Here is a 19607-nt window from a genome sequence, read left to right as displayed (position 1 = left end):
TAAAAAAGATAAGTAAAACTAAAATAAAAACTCACAGCAAACGTAGTATTTAATTCTAAAAGCAGATGGTATTGAATGTAAAGTACAACGAGAAATAGGAAAGCCTATTATAATTGAAGAATACCTCACAAAGTTTGAATTATCAAAAGATAAAATTAATGATGCAAAGGAGACAGTGTTATATATTATTCATATAAATCCATGTCAATATTATGAAGAGATTGTATTATTTGTATTAATTATGGAAAAAATTATGGGAAGAATTGACTTACCTTTTATACAGAGGATTTATATTAGTTATATGGGATTTTATCATTAACACAAATTACACAATACCATTTAAACAACCACTCCAAATGATAAAAGATAAACGAAAAACAGAAGAAGAAACAGAAAAAAAGGAAGATGACAAGAAAGAAAAACAAGAGAATAAAGAAGAGATAGAAGGAAAAGAAGAAGATGGGAAAATCAAAGTAGAAAAAGAATATACAAAATCAAGACGGGGAAATTCATTCAGGCAAACACTACTATGGCTAACAGAAGAACTTAACAAGGAAAGAAAACGTCAAAAAGAGAGGAAGAAAAAAAAGATTAAAGAAACAGCAATTGTTAAATCCAAACCAATAAAATGGTATTGTGAAAGTCTAAAGAAAGAGAATACACAATTTAAGTGCATAATATGTAAAGGAAAACCCAAAGAAGAGACTATTTGTTTAGTTAATAAAGAAACAATTCTTGTAATAAACCAAGAAAGAGAATAATGGGAAATCAAAAACCAAATCATGTTAGATGATATAATACAAATTGTTAAAGTTATTAAAATTAAAGGATAAATCATTAAATAAGGAGGGGGAGAAAAAGAAAAACAAAAAAATATATTTCATTTAATCACGGAGATCTAGTCTCAGAATTTATCAAAGAAATAAATTCTGAGACAAACAAAAAGGTTGAAATTTATTTTTTTTTTATGGATTTATTTTTAGCTTTTCAGATTTATTGGTTAATGATAATAATAAAAGTATTTTTTTTTTTGATTATTCAATAAGAATATTTTTTTTATGAAATAAAACCACTTAATATTAGATCATCCAATACAATGCATCAATAAAATAACTCTTTAAACAAAAAATTGTTCACAGAGTCAAGTCGTTAAAAATAATTTAATTTAAAAAAATTTTTTTTTTTACAAAAAAATGCGTTAATTGAATATTTTTAACTCAAATAAAGAGGATAAAAAAGACTTGCAAATGGGATTTTAATATCAAGTTTCTATACTTTTAGTTTTCATTAATTAAAAAATACAATAACCAATTATAGAATTATAGAATAACTGCCTTGTCGTTACTTGTATATTTTTAGAATTCATTATTTATGAAAAACCATTTTTAGCAAAAAATTAGACTCAAAAAGTATTATCAAACTAACTTAAATTTTGTGATGCCAATGTTTCTCATTGAAAAAAAATAGACATAAAAAATATATTCAAAACATAAATTAACACGAAGAAGAATCCTGGTGATATATACTAAATGATTGAAGAAATTGGTTATTCTTTTCTAAAATAACTTCTTTTTCTTTATCTACAAGATTAAAGAAATAGTTATTAATTTCTTTACCTATAGCTTTAATTTGATTTTTAGTGAAGAGGACTTTAGAATTAATGAAAATTTCACTAATTGTTTCTAATTTTGTAGAGTTGTGTTTTCCAGAAGAAAATGTTGTATTAAAAGTAATTCCATACATTCTTAACATATCAAGAAGAAGATGATGATTTTCAGCTATTTTATTATTAGTGTATCTTCTACATGCACTTATTTCATTTATTCCATTAGCTACATCAACTCTCATTTTCTCTTTACAACGTTCTTCAACAAAGTCTACTACATCAACTTCAGCAAATTTGTCTCTAAGAGTTTTAACTTTAATAACTTGTCCAGTAACTAATGATTTCTTTGTTGGTCTTGTAATGGTAATATCAAAGTGTTGGTTCAAAAGAAGTAGAAGAACTCCTTGTTGACACATTAAGTAATTTCGAATTTCAAAGTATTTTTCGCAGAGACGCTCGGAGTCACTTTTCTTTTGGACTTTAGTTGTTCTTGACATTATGAAATAGTGATTTTAAATAAAAGTTTATTACCTTTAAATACTTTTTAGAATTCTATTTTAGTTTGATGATTTGTCAGGCTCCATCAAAGAAATTATACTAACCCTTACTTTCTTACTAGTTTTAAACTTCCACTATTTTTAGTTCTTTTTCATAGAAAGTAATGCTGCCTTCTCTTTTTTTTGGTTTTTAACCCATTTAGTTTGCTTAGAATTTCGAGTGCTATCCAAAACCATAACTCCAACCTTATTCAAGAAACTATTGGCTACCAATCTTACCAATATTCTTCCTTTTTATTCTTTTTCTTCATTTTCATGATTATCATTTTCTATTTCAAATCATTCTCCAATTTTTTTTTGTCTCGTTTTATTCGCTGCACCTTTAATCAACTAATGAATAAAAGATACATAATATTTTTATTGTTTTTCTCTGCGGAGTTTTAGTGAAATTAGTTTTCTTTTTTAAATTGAATGAAACTTAAAAAAAAAATATGCTGTTAGAACCTTCAAAGGAGTTAAAAGAATATTAATTCCCTTCATTCTTATATTGTTTAATGAATTTCATTTAATCTTTTAAATCTCAGTTTTATCTTCATATTTCATATGTGAAGTTAATTACTTTTATTTATTTAGAACTCAAGTAGTTTATAGAGTAATAGACAAACATCCTCTATTTTATAATCAAGGTTCTAACATTCTTTTTTTTATGTTTTTCATTCCATTCCAAAAATTTTGAAGAAAAACATAAATAAAACATTGCAATATTATGATATTTGAAATAATAAGAAGAACCAATAGAATATATTTCAGAATAATGTAATAGAATAAAAACAATTATAAACTCAGTAAGTATAAAGATATTGACATTATAAGAAGGATTTTGTTTTAATAAACAAGAAATAATATAATTAATTCCTAATAACAAAATTTTTATCTTCAAAATGTAGAAATAAGAATAATAATTACTCACAAAGAACAATTAAATTACCGATAAGACGGTTGGAATGAACTTACAACAAAGCACATTTCTTAGAACTCTTCTTTGATGATTGATTTTTATTCAAAACAATATGAATTGCTTCATCAAATACTTGATTAAGTCCAGAACGAGTTAAAGCTGAACATTCCATATAACAAATGGCTTTAATATCTTTTGCAAGTTTTTCACCTTCTTCAGTTGTAATTGGTTTTTGGTTTTCATCAGCTAATTTTCTGATCATAGCTTCATCATTACGACAATCAGTCTTTGTTCCAACTACCATCATTTTACATTTAGGTTCATAATGTTTAATTTCTGGTAACCATTTAGATGAAATATTATTAAATGATGTTCTTGATATAACTGAAAAACATAATAAGAAAAGATCAGTATTTGGATATGACAATGGTCTTAATTGTTCATAGTCCTCTTGTCCTGCAGTATCCCATAGTCCAAGATTAATAGGTTCTCCATCAACAGTCATTGGAGCCATATAATTATCAAATACAGTTGGTACATAATCTTTTGGAAATTCATTAGTTGTATAACAAATTAATAAACATGTTTTTCCAACAGCTCCATCTCCTACAACAACTAATTTAACACTTTTAGCATCTGTTGGTGCAGCTGACATTTCTTTTTGTTTTGAGTGAAACTTAGTTCATTAATTTCTAGTTATTTTATAATTCTATTTACTATTTATCAAACTATATTTTTTTGTCTCATTTTCGTTTTTTTTTTTTTTTCTTTTTAGTTTTTTCTTTTTATTATATAAATAATAAATTTTATTATAATTTATTATTATTTTTTCTTAGTTGAGAGTTTTTTGGTTTTTTGTTGTTTCAACAATTCATTTTTTTTTCTTTTTATTTTAGATTTTTTTTCTTTTAAAATGGGATTTATCAAAAAAAAAAAAGAAAAAAAATTCTATTCAAGTTGAAAGATATTAATAATTATGTGACAGATGTTCATTCAAAACTTGTTTCCAATGAGAATAAGCTTGACAATATTCTATACATTCTCCTTTTGGGATAGTATATTTATCAACCATTTTTAATGAATTTAATGCTTGGTTTAATGAAGTAAAATAACCACTACCAACTGCACTTGCTAATGCTGCTCCTAATGAACCATCAGTTTGGTAAAGTTCAATTGTTGTATTTGTTACTGCAGATAATGTTTTAACAAATAATTTACTTTGAAACATATTTGTATAACATGCTTTAATTGTAGTAATTGACATTCCCATATTTCTCATTTGTTCAATTCCATATGCAAAGGCAAATACAATTCCTTCTTGTGATGCTCGGATAAGATGTTGTTTTGTATGAACATTAAAATTTAAATGTTCAATAGAACATCCAATACAACTATTTTGTAACATTCTTTCACTCCCATTACCAAATGGGAGAATAACAAGACCATCACTTCCAATAGGAACTTGTTCAGCTAATTCATCCATTACTTTATAATCACTATCAAGTAATTTCTTAATAAATGAATATAAACATCCAGTTCCATTAATACATAATAATATTCCATTTCTAGGTTGAAATTGGGAATTATTTACATGAATAAATGTATTAATTCTTGATAATTCATCATATAATGGAAACTCTGTTATACCATAAACTACTCCTGATGTTCCTGCTGTAGATGCAACTTCCCCTGGATTTAATACACCTAATGAAAAAGCATTATTTGGTTGATCACCTGCTCTATAAGTAATAGGAATATCCTCAACTAATCCAAGTTCATTTGCAATTTCTTTTCTTAATTTACCTTGAACACCAAACGTGGGAACAATATCTCCAAGTTGGTCATTTCTTAATCCTAACCAATTCATCATTTCAGTAGATATTTCTTGTCTTTTATAATCCCATAACATACATTCTGATAATCCAGATTGTGTTGTAGTTGGTTTACCAGTCATTCTAAAAGCAATATAATCACCAGGAAGTAATACTTTATAAATACGATTAAAAATCTCTGGTTCATGTTCTTTTATCCATGCTAATTTTGTTGCTGTAAAGTTCCCAGGAAGATTTAACAAATGTTTTAAACAAAAATCATGTCCAAGTTTTTGTTCTGCATCATAGCCATATGATACACCTCTTGAATCACACCAAATAATTGCATCACGTAATACTTTTCCTTGAGAATCAATTAAAACAATTCCATGCATTTGATAAGATATACCAATTGAAACAATATTGGAAATTGAAAGTCCATGTTCCTTGATAAAATAAACAATTTGTTGAGTAACTTGTTGAATATTTTTCCACCATTCTTCTACATTTTGTTCAGCAAATCCATCTTGTTTTGATAAAATTTTCATTTCCTTTTTAGGATAATAATCAGTTATTAAAGATGTTCCACTTTCTATATCAACTAATGACCCTTTTATTGATGAACTGCCAATATCATATCCAATACTTAATTTCATCTCAAACTCAAATTTTTTAGATAATTTTTCTTATTGGTTCCATTAAACAAAAACTTTGAAAAATTATTGTTTTATTAAGATAATAATTATTTATTATTATTTTTTAATTAAATGCTCTCTTATAGTATTTCCTTCTTTTGTAAAATTATCTTGGAAGTCATTTGAATGTATTTATTTTTTTTAGAAGAATTATTACTTTTACATTACACGTCAAACTTCACCATTAAATATATTTTTAGATAAAAATACTTTCAAAAAAAAAAAAGAAAAACCACTAAATATAAACACAAAATGTGGTAAATATTTTTGTAATATATTTTTTAATATCTTATTTATCGAGTTTTTTTTAAAAAACCGTAGTTGATGTGAAAAACATGAATTGTTGTAAATAATAATATGAAAAATAATAGTATTATTAGAATAAAATTTTAATAAAAAGGAGTTTTTCTATGTGTTATTAAGATATACTTGTATTTTAAGATTAAATAAAAATTCATTTCCAATGATTGTGTTGATACTCCTTCAATTATTTTATACTGGTTTTAGTCAGTATAATTGCTCTGTTGGATGTGGCAGTTCTTCAAATTGTATTGCAGAATATACATGTCCTTTATGCTTAGAAGGATATGAACAAGATGGGTCATGTTTTTATTGTGATAATGATAATCTTGATTCAACATCAACAACTCTTAATGTAATGACTGTAAATGGATGTGAAAAACGGTCGTTAGTATATGATGGTGATAATATACCAACAGACGTAATAGAGTTAAAATTAGATGAACGTTATACCTATACTTTTACTAAAGATAAACCATATAGAAAAGCTCCTTGTGGGAATGGAGGTTATGTTCAAGGATTTTGGGTTAAATTTGATTCTAAGGCAATGGAGAATGATACTATTTATTTAGATTTTACAGTAACTGACCTTAATGGAGAAGAAGATTCAGTTGACTATACTATGACTATTAATATTATTTCTCAACACCATGGAAATAAATTATGTGTTGGACAGTCAAGTTTAGGTAGTGTACTTTATCCTCATTTCCAAATGCCAAAACAAATGTTTATGAATGATGACACAATATATTATTATTTTTTCTCTTTAACAGAAGAAGTTGATTTAAAATTTTCTTTTTGTTTTACTGAAAGTGAAACAGAACGAGTAAGATATTATATTTCAGGAGATAATCTTGAAATGCTTGCTGAAGTTAAACGAACAGGAACTGTTCAATTACCATTAGCATCAGAAGGATATTTTGGATATCCAGTGTGTATGCCACATATTTTTGGTAAAATGATTGATTTAGAATATGAATTTAATATTAGTGCAGTCATGTTAATGACAACTAAAAGACAAAATAGAATACTTTATGTTGAAGAATATGAATGGGATGAAAATGATGATAAGCAGTGTGTTCAATTTTGGAATTATGTTACCGTAAATGGAAATATTGGAATTTTTCTTCTTGTTCAACCATCACATAGAGTTAGAAAATTTACTTTTATTACTCAAGAACATAATTTGGATATATATGTATCTTTAAGAGTTATTTGTCCAAATAATTGTCATAATGATATTGGAAATGGATATTGTTCAATATCTGAAGAAAAATGTATTTGTAAAGAAGGATATGGTGGAAGTGATTGTCATTTATTATGTTATTATAATAATCAATGGCAACCAAGTACTAATAAAGGAGATAATCAATGTTATTTTGGAAGTTCTTCTTGTTCTGAAAATTGTTTATGTGAAGATGGATATGTATTAGTTAATCATCGATGTATTTCTTATAATTGTACATCAAGAATTAAAGATGAAACAATAGAATGTTTTAATGGTGACATAAATTGTGATATAGATTGTAAATGTAAATCAGGATATAAATTATTTAATGAAAAATGTATTCTTGAAACATGTGGAAATGGTATGAGAGATGAAGGAGAAGATTGTGATGGAGGAGAATATTGTAATGAATTTTGTAAATGTCAAAGTAATAAATATATTCCATCTTCTAATATTCAACAATCGTGTCAACCAAAAATATCATCAGGAACAATTGCAGGAATAGTTTGTGGGTGTTGTGCTGTTTTATTCATTATAATTCTCATAATCATTATATTTATTATTTATAAATTCTCACATTCTATTCAATTACTTCTTAATGATGATATATGGAAAAGTCAACAACCTCCATATTATATGTATATTAGTGGATCAAAAAGATATTCACCTGAAGTAAGTAAAAGTCTTAAATTTTCAATTACACCATTAAGTCTTGATTTTGGTCGTTCAGAAATTCCAACGGAAATATTTGAAACAAGATATCAAGAAATACATGTAAAGAATTTATCAAAAAGGAAAGATATGATGATTATTTTTCATACTCCAAATAATCCTAAATATGTTTTTCATTTTAATCCTCAAGTAAAAATTCTTGGTCCAAAAAGAAGTACAGATATTGTTGTTTTTATGACTCTTCATTGTACTACAAAAATAAAAAATGTATGTATCCCTTATACTGTTTGGTTTAGTAAATCAAGAAGGTATCTTAATAAAATTGTTGAGTTATTAAAAGAAAAAACATTTAATGATTGGAGTCAAAGTGATCAATTACAAATGGAAAAAGAATTAAAAAATATTCCTCTTCATTGTCATGGTAATTTTGTTATTGCTACTGAAGCTGCATCTTCTACTCATATTGATATGGATGAACTAAATATATCAGAAGAACCAATTGCAGAAGGAGCAATGGGGAAAGTATATATTGGAGAATATCGTAGTGTTCCAGTAGCAATTAAAGTTTTTAGATGGGAAAACTTAACAGAAGAAGAAATGAATGATTTAAAGAATGAAGTAATAAATGAATGTGAAGTAATGAGTAAATTAAGAAATCCATTTATTGCAAATTATATAGGATCAATAACATATATACCACAAATATCAATGGTTACACAATTTTTTATTTTAGGATCATTAGGTGAATATTTAAGAAAAAATAAACCAAATTATCTTAGATTACCTTATAAATTAAAAATTAGAATGTTATTTGATACTGCAAGAGGAATGGAATTCTTACATGAAAATAGAATTATGCATTTAGACCTTAAACCTGATAATCTTTTAGTTAATTCTTTATATACTGATTCAAGTTGTTGTATTAAAATTACAGATTTTGGTACTTCAAGATTTACTAAAAAAACTAATAATTTAACAGATAAAGGACTTGGTACACCAATTTATTTAGCACCAGAATGTTATCATGATCATTATACATTTGCAGGAGATGTTTATTCATTTGCAATTACTGCATGGGAAATATTTTATCAAGATGAACCTTACAAAGAATTTAAGTCTTTATTTGATATTAAAAGATTTGTTGAAAATGGAGAAAGACTTAAAATTGATATGAAAATGCCACAACCATTAAAAATTTTAATTACTGAATGTTGGGCACATTCATTTGAAGACCGTCCTCAATTTTCTGAAGTTTGTGATAAAATGGTAAATGTTATTGAGAATGTTGGTGAACATGGAGAATTAGATGAAGGAATCGACGTGAATGATATAGAACAATTTATACAACAAAGAACTGAAAAATTTGAATTATTTAAATCAAATTTATAATTAAATTCATTTATATTGAAGAGAATTATTTTTACTCTTATGAATTAATATTTTTACAATAAAATAAAATCAATTAACTCAATTTAAGAATTATAATTTGATGTATTTCAAATTTATTAATAGAAGAAGAAATATTGAATAAATCATTATCATTCATTTCTTTATATAATTCAGATAATCTTGAAACACAACATCTTTTATTTTTCGTTTTTGCTATATGAATAAAACCAATTCTATTTCCAAGAGTAAATAATGAACAATTATTATCATGAAGAGAAAATGAAATAATCATGTTATCTTTTAATTGATATTTTTTTTTAGTTTTTGTTGAATAAATAAAATGTGTTTGATTTGTTATTTGGTTAAATTCTTTTTTTATTATTTTATCTTCAATATAAATACAAACCCATTCTTTTTCTTTTGTTTGTAAATTAATTAACAAACTCTTTTGATTTATTATTATTTCATTAAAATTTTTATTTGTTTCTTTCATTGTTTTTGATGAAAATATCATTTCCCATTCACTTTTTTCTGACATTTCTTGAATAATAGTAATTAAAATATCATCTACTTGTTGTTCATCATCAATACAATTCTGTTTATCTTTTTCTTTCTTAAATGTATTTATTATAAAATCTTCATTTTCTTTTCCATTAAATGTATTCTTTTTATAAAAACATAACATTCCTTGAATATCAATTTCATTTTCTATGTCTTGATGTGAAATAAATTTTATAAATGAATTATAAACAGTATCATCCTCAATATTAATTGTTTCAATATCAATTGAACTTAATTGTATTATAGGAACACCTATTTTAATAATATCTCTTCCATTCACATTAACTTTACATATAGTTTCTCCACTTTTATTAAATAATATAATAATGTTATTATCTTCATTTAATCGATACATTTTACAATTCATTTCTTCTTTTGTTTCATCATAAAGAGAAAATAAAGTACATTCTACATCATGTATTTCATTATAATAATTAAGTTTATTCATCCCTTCTATTTCAAATCCAATTACATTACCATAACCATCAAATATAACAATACATAATGATATCTCAATTTCTAAATGTGATATTATTTCGTTTTGTATTGTCAAAAGATAATCTTTTTTTACTTCAATCATATCCCATCCTTTTCCAAACATTTGTTCAATCCATCTACATTTTGCTACTTCATTAATTTGTTTATCAGCAAGTATTCTTCTTTTATTCTTTATTTCTATTAAACCTGTATCTACTTGAGGAGTATCTTTATATCCTTCAAATAAAATATCTGTTGTATTTGTTTCACATTCCATTGGAATAATTTCTTTATTATCTTTTGTATCTGTTAATTTTGGAATGTTATCATTTTGTGACTCACTTCTAATAACAGTATTTTGTTCTTGAATATTATATATTTCATATTTTCTTTCTAATACTTTTATTTGATTTTTAAGATCACTGATTTGTTGTATTAACTCATCAATAAGACTTTTTACTTCTCTTGAAAGTTTTGCCTTTAACTCTTTATTTTCTACTTGCTCAATTAATTCATTAACTGGTTGTTTAATTGCTTCTATTACCTTTTTTTTTTCATTATAATTTTCAAATATTTGAAACCGTTTTTGGTCATGACTCATTTTTTTTGGTAAAATATTAAATGAAGGTAAAACCCGTTTTACTCCTTCTGTCATTGAATGTAGAAACACTATTTTTTCTATTTAAAAAAATTATAATAAATTAAATAATAAACTTTATTATTGATTATAGTATTACATTGAATAACCGCCTAACACACAAGTATACACAATTTCTCCTAACCTAATCTTTATCGTTGCAGGTTTAAAACTCAATAAACATTTATTAAAGGAAGATAATTCATATGGCTCTTTTAGGTGTTCAGTTCGATACATTAATGAAGAATGAATTTTACGTTCTTCATAATACTTTTCTAAATTAAATGACATCATAACCGTATCAAGTAAATCAATCAATGAAAGAATTTCTGGAGAAGTTACTTGTATTGATAAAAATTCTGTGTTTTGTTCAGGGTTTAATAATAATTCTAATTGACCAAAGGTGATAGTAAAAGTTGGAAGTCTTTTTATTTTTTTTCTTACCTCTTGAACAAATAAAGGAATTTGATGTTCACGTAAACTGAATTCTTTTGTTAAAGAAATATGAAGTGATTGAATAGGTTTAAAGTCTTGACTAAATTGATTTGTTTCTTCCATTATTTTATTTTTTATTTCTATTGGAATTTCAATATATACACTCCCAGGATATTCTCCAATCTTATGAGGTCGTTGTTGAATCCTTCCAATATCAACTTCCTTTTTTTCACGTGATCTCATTGGAAGGAAACGTGATTCAAGTTCATTTAATAATTGGAATAAATCATTAGTATCTGTTAGACTAACTGCTTTTTGTGTTGATGTCTCTTCGTGGTCAGTCATTCGTTGAAGAATAAGATGTTCAATAAGAAAAAGTAATCAAAAAATAAATCTTAAAAAGAAAGAAAAGGAAAGAAAGAATGTTTTATAGTTAAAATAAATTATAAAATAATAAAATAATAAAAAGGGCAACTCAAAAACAAAAGAATTTATTTACTTAAGAAAATGCCTAAAACAAGTAAAAAAACTTATCGTGAACAACGAGCAGCAAAAAAAGCAGCTAAAGAATGCAAAGCAATTAAACTTCAAAATGAAGAAAATGAATATAAAAAATTACCAAAATCTTTTGTTATAAGAAGAGGGAAAATAGGAAAATCAAGTAAGGCATTAGTTCAAGACACAAGATTTGTTATGCTTCCATTAACTGCTATTAATTTACAAGAACGACCATCAAATACATTAAGTGACTTAAAATTTGCAGCAATGGAAATGTGTGTTTCACATATGTTGATTTATTCCAATTCAGCAAGTGGACTTCATTTAAGAATTGGTAAATTACCAAGAGGTCCTACTTGTTTATTTAAGGTAGAAGAATATACATTAAGAAAGGATATTCAAAAAAGTTCAGGAATTATGTATCCACCAAATTCACCAGAAATGACAACATCTCCATTACTTATTTTGAATGGATTTAATCAAGGTGGTGAACAATTAAAAACATTAAGAATTGTTTTACAACAATTATTCCCACCAATTCAAGCATCAGTTGCTAAAATAAAAAAATACAGAAGAGCTTTATTATTTAATTATGATAAAGAAACTGATATGGTAGAATTAAGACATTATGTTATTCGTGTTAGAGATTCTAAGAGAGAAGATATTGAAGGAAATAATGAAGATGAAGAAAAAGAAGAAAAAGTTGTTTTACCTGTAAATAAAATGGGTAAAGAAAATATTGAAAAACAAAAGAGTTATGTTAAATTAATTGATATTGGTCCAAGACTAAAATTACATTTATTATCTATTAACAGTGATTTCATGAAAGGTAAATGCTTATATAGATTATATGATTATGATGATGATGAGGCTTGGATGAAAGAAAACACTGAAAAAGTAAAACAAGCTGATCAACAAAGAAGTGAAAATATACAAAAATTAAAAGAAGAACAAAAGAAGAAAAAAGAGCAACGTATGAAAATGGAAAAAGAACAAGAAGATGATGAAGATGATGCTGATGACCAATTTTATTTTGATGAAGAATTAGAAAAAATGGAAGAAGAGGATTAACCTAACCAACAAAATATATTTTTTTCCCTTCACTTTAATGAATTGATTATTTTAGATTGGTATTTAATAATTTTGTATTTATATGTTCATTTCAAATTACAACAATAAACTCACTGAATTTTTAAATAAGTTATTCATTTTAAAATTATTAACTTTAATTAACTCATTTTGAAGACATAAAAAATAAAATTCATCATTTCAATAAAAGAATCAACTATAATGATTCTATTTAGTTTTATTGTATTTTAGTTGTTTGTATGATTCTCTTTTTCATTTAATTTCATAAAAAGAATCAACATAATAAATGAACTTTAATAACCTAAGAGGTTTATCAAAACAATTGGTTATCACTACGAAATAAATAACAAAGTATCTAAAGAAAAACCTTGCATATTATTTGTAAAAAAAAAGAATATAACAATAAACTTTTTGAGATAAGAAATGTGGAACCACCTCATATTGATATAATTCCACATCATATAGAACAAAAAATTCATAACATTGTAATATCTAATTATTTTAATATGAATTATCAAGAACATGAAGAATATGGGAAATTGAATATTGTATCATTAGTAAGAATAATTCCTTATTTAAGTCATTACAGAGAGGTATTTACATTTATCCAAATTAATAAAAAGTTTATGTCAACTTTAAAAGAAGTTGAGATTAGTCCAAATTATCCACCACCTCCTTCTCTATTAGAATATCCTCGTAATGTGTTTTTTCAACAGAAAGCATTTTTAAAGGAATTAGATATTTTTCAAAATTTAAAGATATTTGAATTATATGGAAATTCTTCTCAAATGCAATTGGTTATGAGCAATAACCATAATGTAAAACTAGCTATCAAAAATTTTAACATTAGCAATGACTTAGATGAAATAGAAAAATCAGATAAAAATCGTTTTATTGAAATACGATATGATGGAGAAGATCCTATTAAATTAATCAGTTTCAAATCACTTCAACGAGCAACTATAATACTTCAAGGAGAAAATAAAGTTAAACAATATTTATTTAAAAAACATCAATTAAATTATGTTAGATTAATATTTCATAATTCTATTGATATGGATTTCATTAATTCACTTCAACTTTATCATGTTTCAACTTTAGTTATTCAAAGTAATTCTATTGATGAATTACAACAAGTTCTTTATCTTCAAAAACTAACAGAAGTCAATTTTAATCTTATTTTTTGTAGTGAAAAAGATATCTCTTCTTTGGACAATCCTTATCATCTTCATTTACTTCAAATTCAAAAGAATCAAAATGACCAAATTATAAAAAAACAACCATCTCCTTATATTCAAATTGATGGATCAAAAAACATAAATAGTATTGAACTTCTTCAAAAATATATTTCCATTAAACATTATCACTTTAAAGATAAAGCTTCTATTAGAAACTATAAAGAAATAAAACATCTAATCTTAGATGATTGTGTCATTGATACTTCAGTTGATATTGATGATTTTTATCCACCACAATTAGAAGCACTAACTTGCAATGATGATTTTCTTCCATTTAATAGTTCAATAATAAAACTAACACTTCAAAGACATAACGGTAAATTAAATCTTTCACGATTTTCTCAATTAGAATATTTAATATTGGAGGAATGTACTTTTGACCCTAAAGACACTCATCCACTACAATTACCACGAACTTGTCGTATTTTACATATCAAATCATTAATAAAAACAGAGTCTTTAGATCTTTCATTGTTACGTAATATTGATGAATTAATTGTAGAAAAAGTATATCAAAGTCAAATTACATTACCAACATTTCTTTCTAATTTGATTATCCTTAAATCTCGTTATTTTGCTCTTACAAATGCAGAATCAATTCATCTTCATAACCTAGCATTACTTCAGTCAGAACTTATCTTCTTTGATATAAATAAAGTAGCAGAAAATCTTGACTGTTTAGTATTCAATTAATAAAAAGCAAAAAATTAGTGAATTAATACTTATTTGGTCGAAATATCACTTGGTTTAATTGACTTCATATTATTTAAGACTGCAACAACTTCATCTTTTGGAATTTCCCCACTTTTACCTTGCTCAATAAATGATTCAAGACAAGGAAGGGTTTGTTTAAACATCTCGTCTTCATCAGCACTAATATTAAATTTAAAAGTCTTGAGTTTATTTAATTCATCAAGAGCTTCTGTAAACTTATTTTTTTCCACTAGTTGAGAAATAACATTTAATGTTGTTGAAATTACTACTTTAACATTTTGACTTCCAATAGTTTCGACTAAATCTATTGAACCTTCAATAACAGCTTTCATCTCTGATCCATTCGGTGCTTTGTATTTCATAATAACTTGAACTTTAAGAGAAGGCATTTTTATAATCACATCAGGATTAGTAACAGTATATCTGATTGGAATGGCTTCTGAAGAAGAAACTATATGCATTGAATTTACTCCTTTGTCTAATTCAATTCCTTTTGGGTGTTTATAAGTAAACTCAACGTCATATCCTAAATTCTCTCTTTTCATAGCAGCATCAACTCCTTTTTTGATATTGTCTAATCTAACTGAACTAACACGACCTTTAGTTGTAGTTGCAATACTTGAGAATGAACCAATAAATGAGTCACAGTCTTCAAAGAAAAACAAATTCACAACAGTTGATCCATGTTGTGATTGTAAAACTTGAATGATTTTATTAACATTATCAGTACCAAGCCCTTTATTCTGCATCCCATCCGTACAAAACAAAACATCACCACCTGTCCTTATTGCTAACAATATAGAAATCCATAACCCTGAAATTGAAGCTGTTCTTCCGTTAGTGTTTATTGAATCTATTTTTTTCATTAAAGAGCTTAAACTTTCAGAAATTGGATGAATGGTAGGATAACTCTTTACTTTCTTTTCAATAGCATCAATAGATAAATCTGAGTCAATTTGAACAATATCGGACATTCCATCTCCAATAATAAAACAATCACTTTCAAATAAAACAATAGCAACCTTGTCTTGTGGACGTGAAAGAACTAATTCTTGGATCTTTTTTTTAATTGTTGATTGAATACTATAAATTCTATTACCTTCCATAGAACCAGAAATGTCAATACAATAGACATGGGTTTTTATATCAGTGGTTTGTTTTCCAGAAGTTAGTTTGAATAAACCAAAGCCATTTTTTAAAGGAGTAACAGAAGAAGATGTCTTACCACAAAATGGACAAGGAGAAGAAGTAAGAACAGCTCCACATGAACAATAATTAATTTTTCCTTCTGAAGTTGGCTGTTTTAAGTTTTCAGGGTCAAAAGAGAAAGAAAATTTAAATCCTTTCTTAATCGTAGTCTTAGCTAATTCCTTTTCACTTGCCTCCATCTTATATTTTTTATTAGTTCTCAAGACAAAGATTAATGATGTTAATATTTTTTTTTTAAAAAATTAATTAAAAACTAATAAATAACGAGCACTTTTTGAGACAGAGTTGATTTTTTAAGTTTTAAATCTACTGAATAACCATATTTGCTGTGAACAAGAATACCTATATTCAAAAGCATAATGTATGTAAAAGGGCTTGTAAAGATTAAAGAAACAGCAGCAGTAAATAAAACCATTCTTGTGAAAACTCCAAGGAGGAAAGCAACAACTCCAAAACACAAATTTGCTTGGATTTGGTATTGCATATTATACAAAGCAACTCCATAGCAACAATACCATGTTAATATAATTAAGAAACAAATGATGGCAATTCTTGTTGAATGGAAATGAGCTGAACGAGGTCCAACAAGAACGGTTTTAAAAGTTATGTAAACAGGTTCTCCCATTCCTATATCTCCAATTACAATATAGCCACAGTGTATATACAATAAAATACCAATAAATAATAACAAATAAGAAAGTGGCATCTTTCTATACTTACGAATGAATGTGAATGGAACAAATCGAGTCAAATAAATTAATGGCTTGAATCTAAACAATAATCCAGCAATTATACAACATACCACTAATCTGATTTCTATAAAAAGTAAGACAGTATTTGTAAGAATAAAAAAAGAAAGAGTCAAAATATATTTTCTATGATTAAATGTTTCTTTCATCTCTTGTTCATCTTCTTGAATAGAGTCATCTTCAAATAAAACAATAAGTTTTGCTTTATAAATTTTTTGATGAGTTAGTAAATATTCTTGAGCATCACATTGATATAAACGAATATCTTTATCATTTTGATCCATTTGACAATATTCTTCTCCATTAATATACAATTTGACAATTTTTACTTTTTTCAATGAAAAAACAATTCCTTCAAACTTAGAATAAGACTCAAGTGTTTCAAATGCAGAATTATGATTATAATATTTTTGTGCTGTAGGTTTTAATAATAAAACTGTGTCTTTGTAAATATATAAATCTTTGTCATAAATAAATCCATCCTTAAATACATAGATATGAACAACATTATTTTCCATAGTTGGACATTCAACTTCTCTAATCCCACCTTTATGATAAACATGTAAATTTTTTTGATGATAATGACCACTCCAATACATCGAAAAAGGAAGATTATCATTGAAGTCATTTCTAAGACAATTAAGTAGAGTGTCATTTTCTTCAACAACAACTGAATTAATTGGGTAATGTCCAGCAAGGATTGTATGAGTTGTTTTTCTTTCAGTTAGTTTTTGTTTTAATATATTATATAATGAAATATTGACTATTCCTTCTCCATCAACAGGTAAAGAAGTTTCTTGAAACATATCGATTAAAATAACTCTAATAGTTTGGTTATCTTTAGTAATATCTCGGACAATCAATTTTTGATCTCCAGAAATTAGATAATCTTTAGCATAGTTTTTTTCTTCAACACCATATATCATTCCATCACTATCATGATTTCCACGAATATCAATCCAATGATCAGAAAGACATTTAGGTATTCTATTTAATAGCTCATTTTCTGATTGATTAAAATTATTACTATTACAAAAATATCTTTTACATACATTGTCTACTCTAGTTCTATAACCTTCCCACTCTTCTCGGTGTTGCATTGGATAGTTTGTAGCAGCAAATTTTTGACCTTTAGTAATATCTCCAGTAACAACAACAAGTTCAGGTTTTGTTTTCTTTAAGGTTGAACTACAAAATTTATTCATCCTTTTAACTGCATGACTAATCCACCATTTAGAAAAGTGAGGGTCTGAAACTTGAACTATTGTAAAAAAAGTATTGGATTGTTTTACTATTGTTGGGGTTGGATAAATTTCAGGTGGGAGAGTTGGATAAAACAAATAAAGAATAATACCAAACAACGTTATCCAAACAATAATAAACAAAATAACATCGATAATCATAAAGATAGATTCGAAACGTTTCATAATTTTTTTTTTGTTTTTATAATTCCTTAAGTTAAGACTGCCATTCGTGAATGATGAAATCCTCAAAGGTTCTTTTAAACACTAAAAACAAAAGTAAGAAGAAAAGAATAATAAACTGTTCATTTCGAGTTAATAAAAAAAAAAAATCCAGAAAATGAATCTAAAAGGAAGATAAAAGAAGGAGAAAAAAAGTGCGTTGAAACGAATAAAAAAATGTAAAAAGTTATGAAAAACAGAGGAAAGAAAAGAAACATATAAAATAAAGAGAATTACTTTTTGAATAAGAAATGACTGAACTAGCAACTTGATAAATCAGTATTATTAACATTAAGAAATCAATGAGTAAACCAGTGTTTAATAATACTGACTCAACACCTATTTCAAAAGATTCACAAGGAAAACCATTACAATTATGTTTATGTCCATTATGTATTAATGGAATTCCTAATTATAATGATACTAAAACAGATTTAATTTCATGGATTTATATCATTAGAATCATCCTTTTTTCATTAACAAAACTCTATCCTCAAACAGAATATTTTACTTTGAAGAAAGATATTTATGGATTTGTTGCAGATCATTGGTATACATTTTCTACATTAAAACAATGTTTGTTATTCTTTTTTTCTTTTATTATATATAAACAATTGTTATTTTGCTATTTAATAATCAATATTAAGTACTAATATTTTTATTAGTTTTAACAAATCCATCTAAATGGAAGAAATCTTTTCTTGATGCATTAAGTCATTCACCTTATTTTGAATCAGGGTATAGTGCTTATAAAACTACGGGGTATTGGAAATTAAGAGTTAAAGACAATCCTTGGTTAGGTAATTTACAACCAAAAGCCATAAATGTAATATATTCTGCAGATGACATCATACCTTGTCAACAAAAACCAATTGTTTTGATGTCGTTATCAACTAAGAAAAGAATGGTAGAGTTAAACGATAATTTCCAAGAGGTTCAAATGAGATTAAGAAATAGTTATATTAAAATTTATGAATATGCACAAAGTATGCTTGAAAAGTGTGATTTTGAATTACAAAGAAATATTAGTTATGATATGAAAATGCAGTTATTAGCAAAAGTTGAAACTTTTAAAAATCTTAGAATGGGAGTATATTTTTTAATGAAAACTCTTAATGAAAATGAAACGTCTTATAAACAAAGTCAAAGTTGTAGAAATCATTATTCAGGATGTTTATTTTTCAATGTAATATTGAATTAATTTATGTTATTTCTTTTTGTTTTATCATTTCTAAAATAGTTACATAATCACATCATATTTAAACTAAAAATAAACAATTTAATAACGAAAAGACAGAAATCTTAAATACCAAAAGTCAAAACGAAACGAAAAGTTTGTTATTTTTATTTTATAGATATTACCAAAACATGAAATAAAAAA

At 25.6% G+C, this 19607-nt stretch overlaps 12 protein-coding genes across 12 annotated transcripts; 5 read left to right on the top strand and 7 right to left on the bottom strand.

Moving 5' to 3' along the window:
* Window positions 1–356: 356 nt before the first annotated feature.
* On the top strand, window positions 357–761 carry EHI_012260 (uncharacterized protein; the record flags this gene model as incomplete). The annotated part of the gene is made up of 1 exon (XM_651090.1): window positions 357–761. One exon carries the CDS (start codon window positions 357–359, stop codon window positions 759–761), a length of 405 nt encoding a protein of 134 aa, XP_656182.1.
* Window positions 762–1494: 733 nt separating this feature from the next.
* EHI_012250 (uncharacterized protein) lies at window positions 1495–2103 on the bottom strand (the record flags this gene model as incomplete). Its single annotated transcript, XM_651091.1, has 1 exon — window positions 1495–2103. The coding sequence occupies one exon, from the start codon at window positions 2101–2103 to the stop codon at window positions 1495–1497; it is 609 nt and encodes a 202-aa protein (XP_656183.1).
* A 966-nt stretch (window positions 2104–3069) lies between these two features.
* Window positions 3070–3716, bottom strand: EHI_012240 (Rho family GTPase; the record flags this gene model as incomplete). The annotated part of the gene is made up of 1 exon (XM_651092.2): window positions 3070–3716. The coding sequence occupies one exon, from the start codon at window positions 3714–3716 to the stop codon at window positions 3114–3116; it is 603 nt and encodes a 200-aa protein (XP_656184.1). The 3' UTR covers window positions 3070–3113.
* A 312-nt stretch (window positions 3717–4028) lies between these two features.
* Window positions 4029–5528, bottom strand: EHI_012230 (xylulose kinase, putative; the record flags this gene model as incomplete). Its single annotated transcript, XM_651093.1, has 1 exon — window positions 4029–5528. One exon carries the CDS (start codon window positions 5526–5528, stop codon window positions 4029–4031), a length of 1500 nt encoding a protein of 499 aa, XP_656185.1.
* A 502-nt stretch (window positions 5529–6030) lies between these two features.
* On the top strand, window positions 6031–9156 carry EHI_012220 (protein kinase domain containing protein; the record flags this gene model as incomplete). The annotated part of the gene is made up of 1 exon (XM_651094.1): window positions 6031–9156. The coding sequence occupies one exon, from the start codon at window positions 6031–6033 to the stop codon at window positions 9154–9156; it is 3126 nt and encodes a 1041-aa protein (XP_656186.1).
* Window positions 9157–9229: 73 nt separating this feature from the next.
* Window positions 9230–10849, bottom strand: EHI_012210 (uncharacterized protein; the record flags this gene model as incomplete). Its single annotated transcript, XM_651095.1, has 1 exon — window positions 9230–10849. One exon carries the CDS (start codon window positions 10847–10849, stop codon window positions 9230–9232), a length of 1620 nt encoding a protein of 539 aa, XP_656187.1.
* Window positions 10850–10927: 78 nt separating this feature from the next.
* Window positions 10928–11611, bottom strand: EHI_012200 (uncharacterized protein; the record flags this gene model as incomplete). The annotated part of the gene is made up of 1 exon (XM_651096.1): window positions 10928–11611. One exon carries the CDS (start codon window positions 11609–11611, stop codon window positions 10928–10930), a length of 684 nt encoding a protein of 227 aa, XP_656188.1.
* Window positions 11612–11773: 162 nt separating this feature from the next.
* EHI_012190 (brix domain containing protein) lies at window positions 11774–12835 on the top strand (the record flags this gene model as incomplete). Its single annotated transcript, XM_651097.1, has 1 exon — window positions 11774–12835. One exon carries the CDS (start codon window positions 11774–11776, stop codon window positions 12833–12835), a length of 1062 nt encoding a protein of 353 aa, XP_656189.1.
* Window positions 12836–13359: 524 nt separating this feature from the next.
* EHI_012180 (uncharacterized protein) lies at window positions 13360–14784 on the top strand (the record flags this gene model as incomplete). Its single annotated transcript, XM_651098.1, has 1 exon — window positions 13360–14784. One exon carries the CDS (start codon window positions 13360–13362, stop codon window positions 14782–14784), a length of 1425 nt encoding a protein of 474 aa, XP_656190.1.
* A 29-nt stretch (window positions 14785–14813) lies between these two features.
* Window positions 14814–16193, bottom strand: EHI_012170 (uncharacterized protein; the record flags this gene model as incomplete). The annotated part of the gene is made up of 1 exon (XM_651099.1): window positions 14814–16193. The coding sequence occupies one exon, from the start codon at window positions 16191–16193 to the stop codon at window positions 14814–14816; it is 1380 nt and encodes a 459-aa protein (XP_656191.1).
* Window positions 16194–16267: 74 nt separating this feature from the next.
* Window positions 16268–18190, bottom strand: EHI_012160 (ser/thr protein phosphatase family protein; the record flags this gene model as incomplete). Its single annotated transcript, XM_651100.2, has 1 exon — window positions 16268–18190. The coding sequence occupies one exon, from the start codon at window positions 18188–18190 to the stop codon at window positions 16268–16270; it is 1923 nt and encodes a 640-aa protein (XP_656192.2).
* Window positions 18191–18528: 338 nt separating this feature from the next.
* EHI_012150 (uncharacterized protein) lies at window positions 18529–19427 on the top strand (the record flags this gene model as incomplete). The annotated part of the gene is made up of 2 exons (XM_651101.2): window positions 18529–18802; window positions 18874–19427. The coding sequence occupies 2 exons, from the start codon at window positions 18529–18531 to the stop codon at window positions 19425–19427; spliced, it is 828 nt and encodes a 275-aa protein (XP_656193.2).
* Window positions 19428–19607: the final 180 nt, after the last annotated feature.

Source organism: Entamoeba histolytica, genomic scaffold, assembly GCF_000208925.1.
Source record: "Entamoeba histolytica HM-1:IMSS scf_1104750516417 genomic scaffold, whole genome shotgun sequence".
NCBI classification, from domain to species: Eukaryota; Evosea; order Mastigamoebida; family Endamoebidae; genus Entamoeba; species Entamoeba histolytica.
This window is presented reverse-complemented; position numbering and strand designations above follow the sequence as displayed.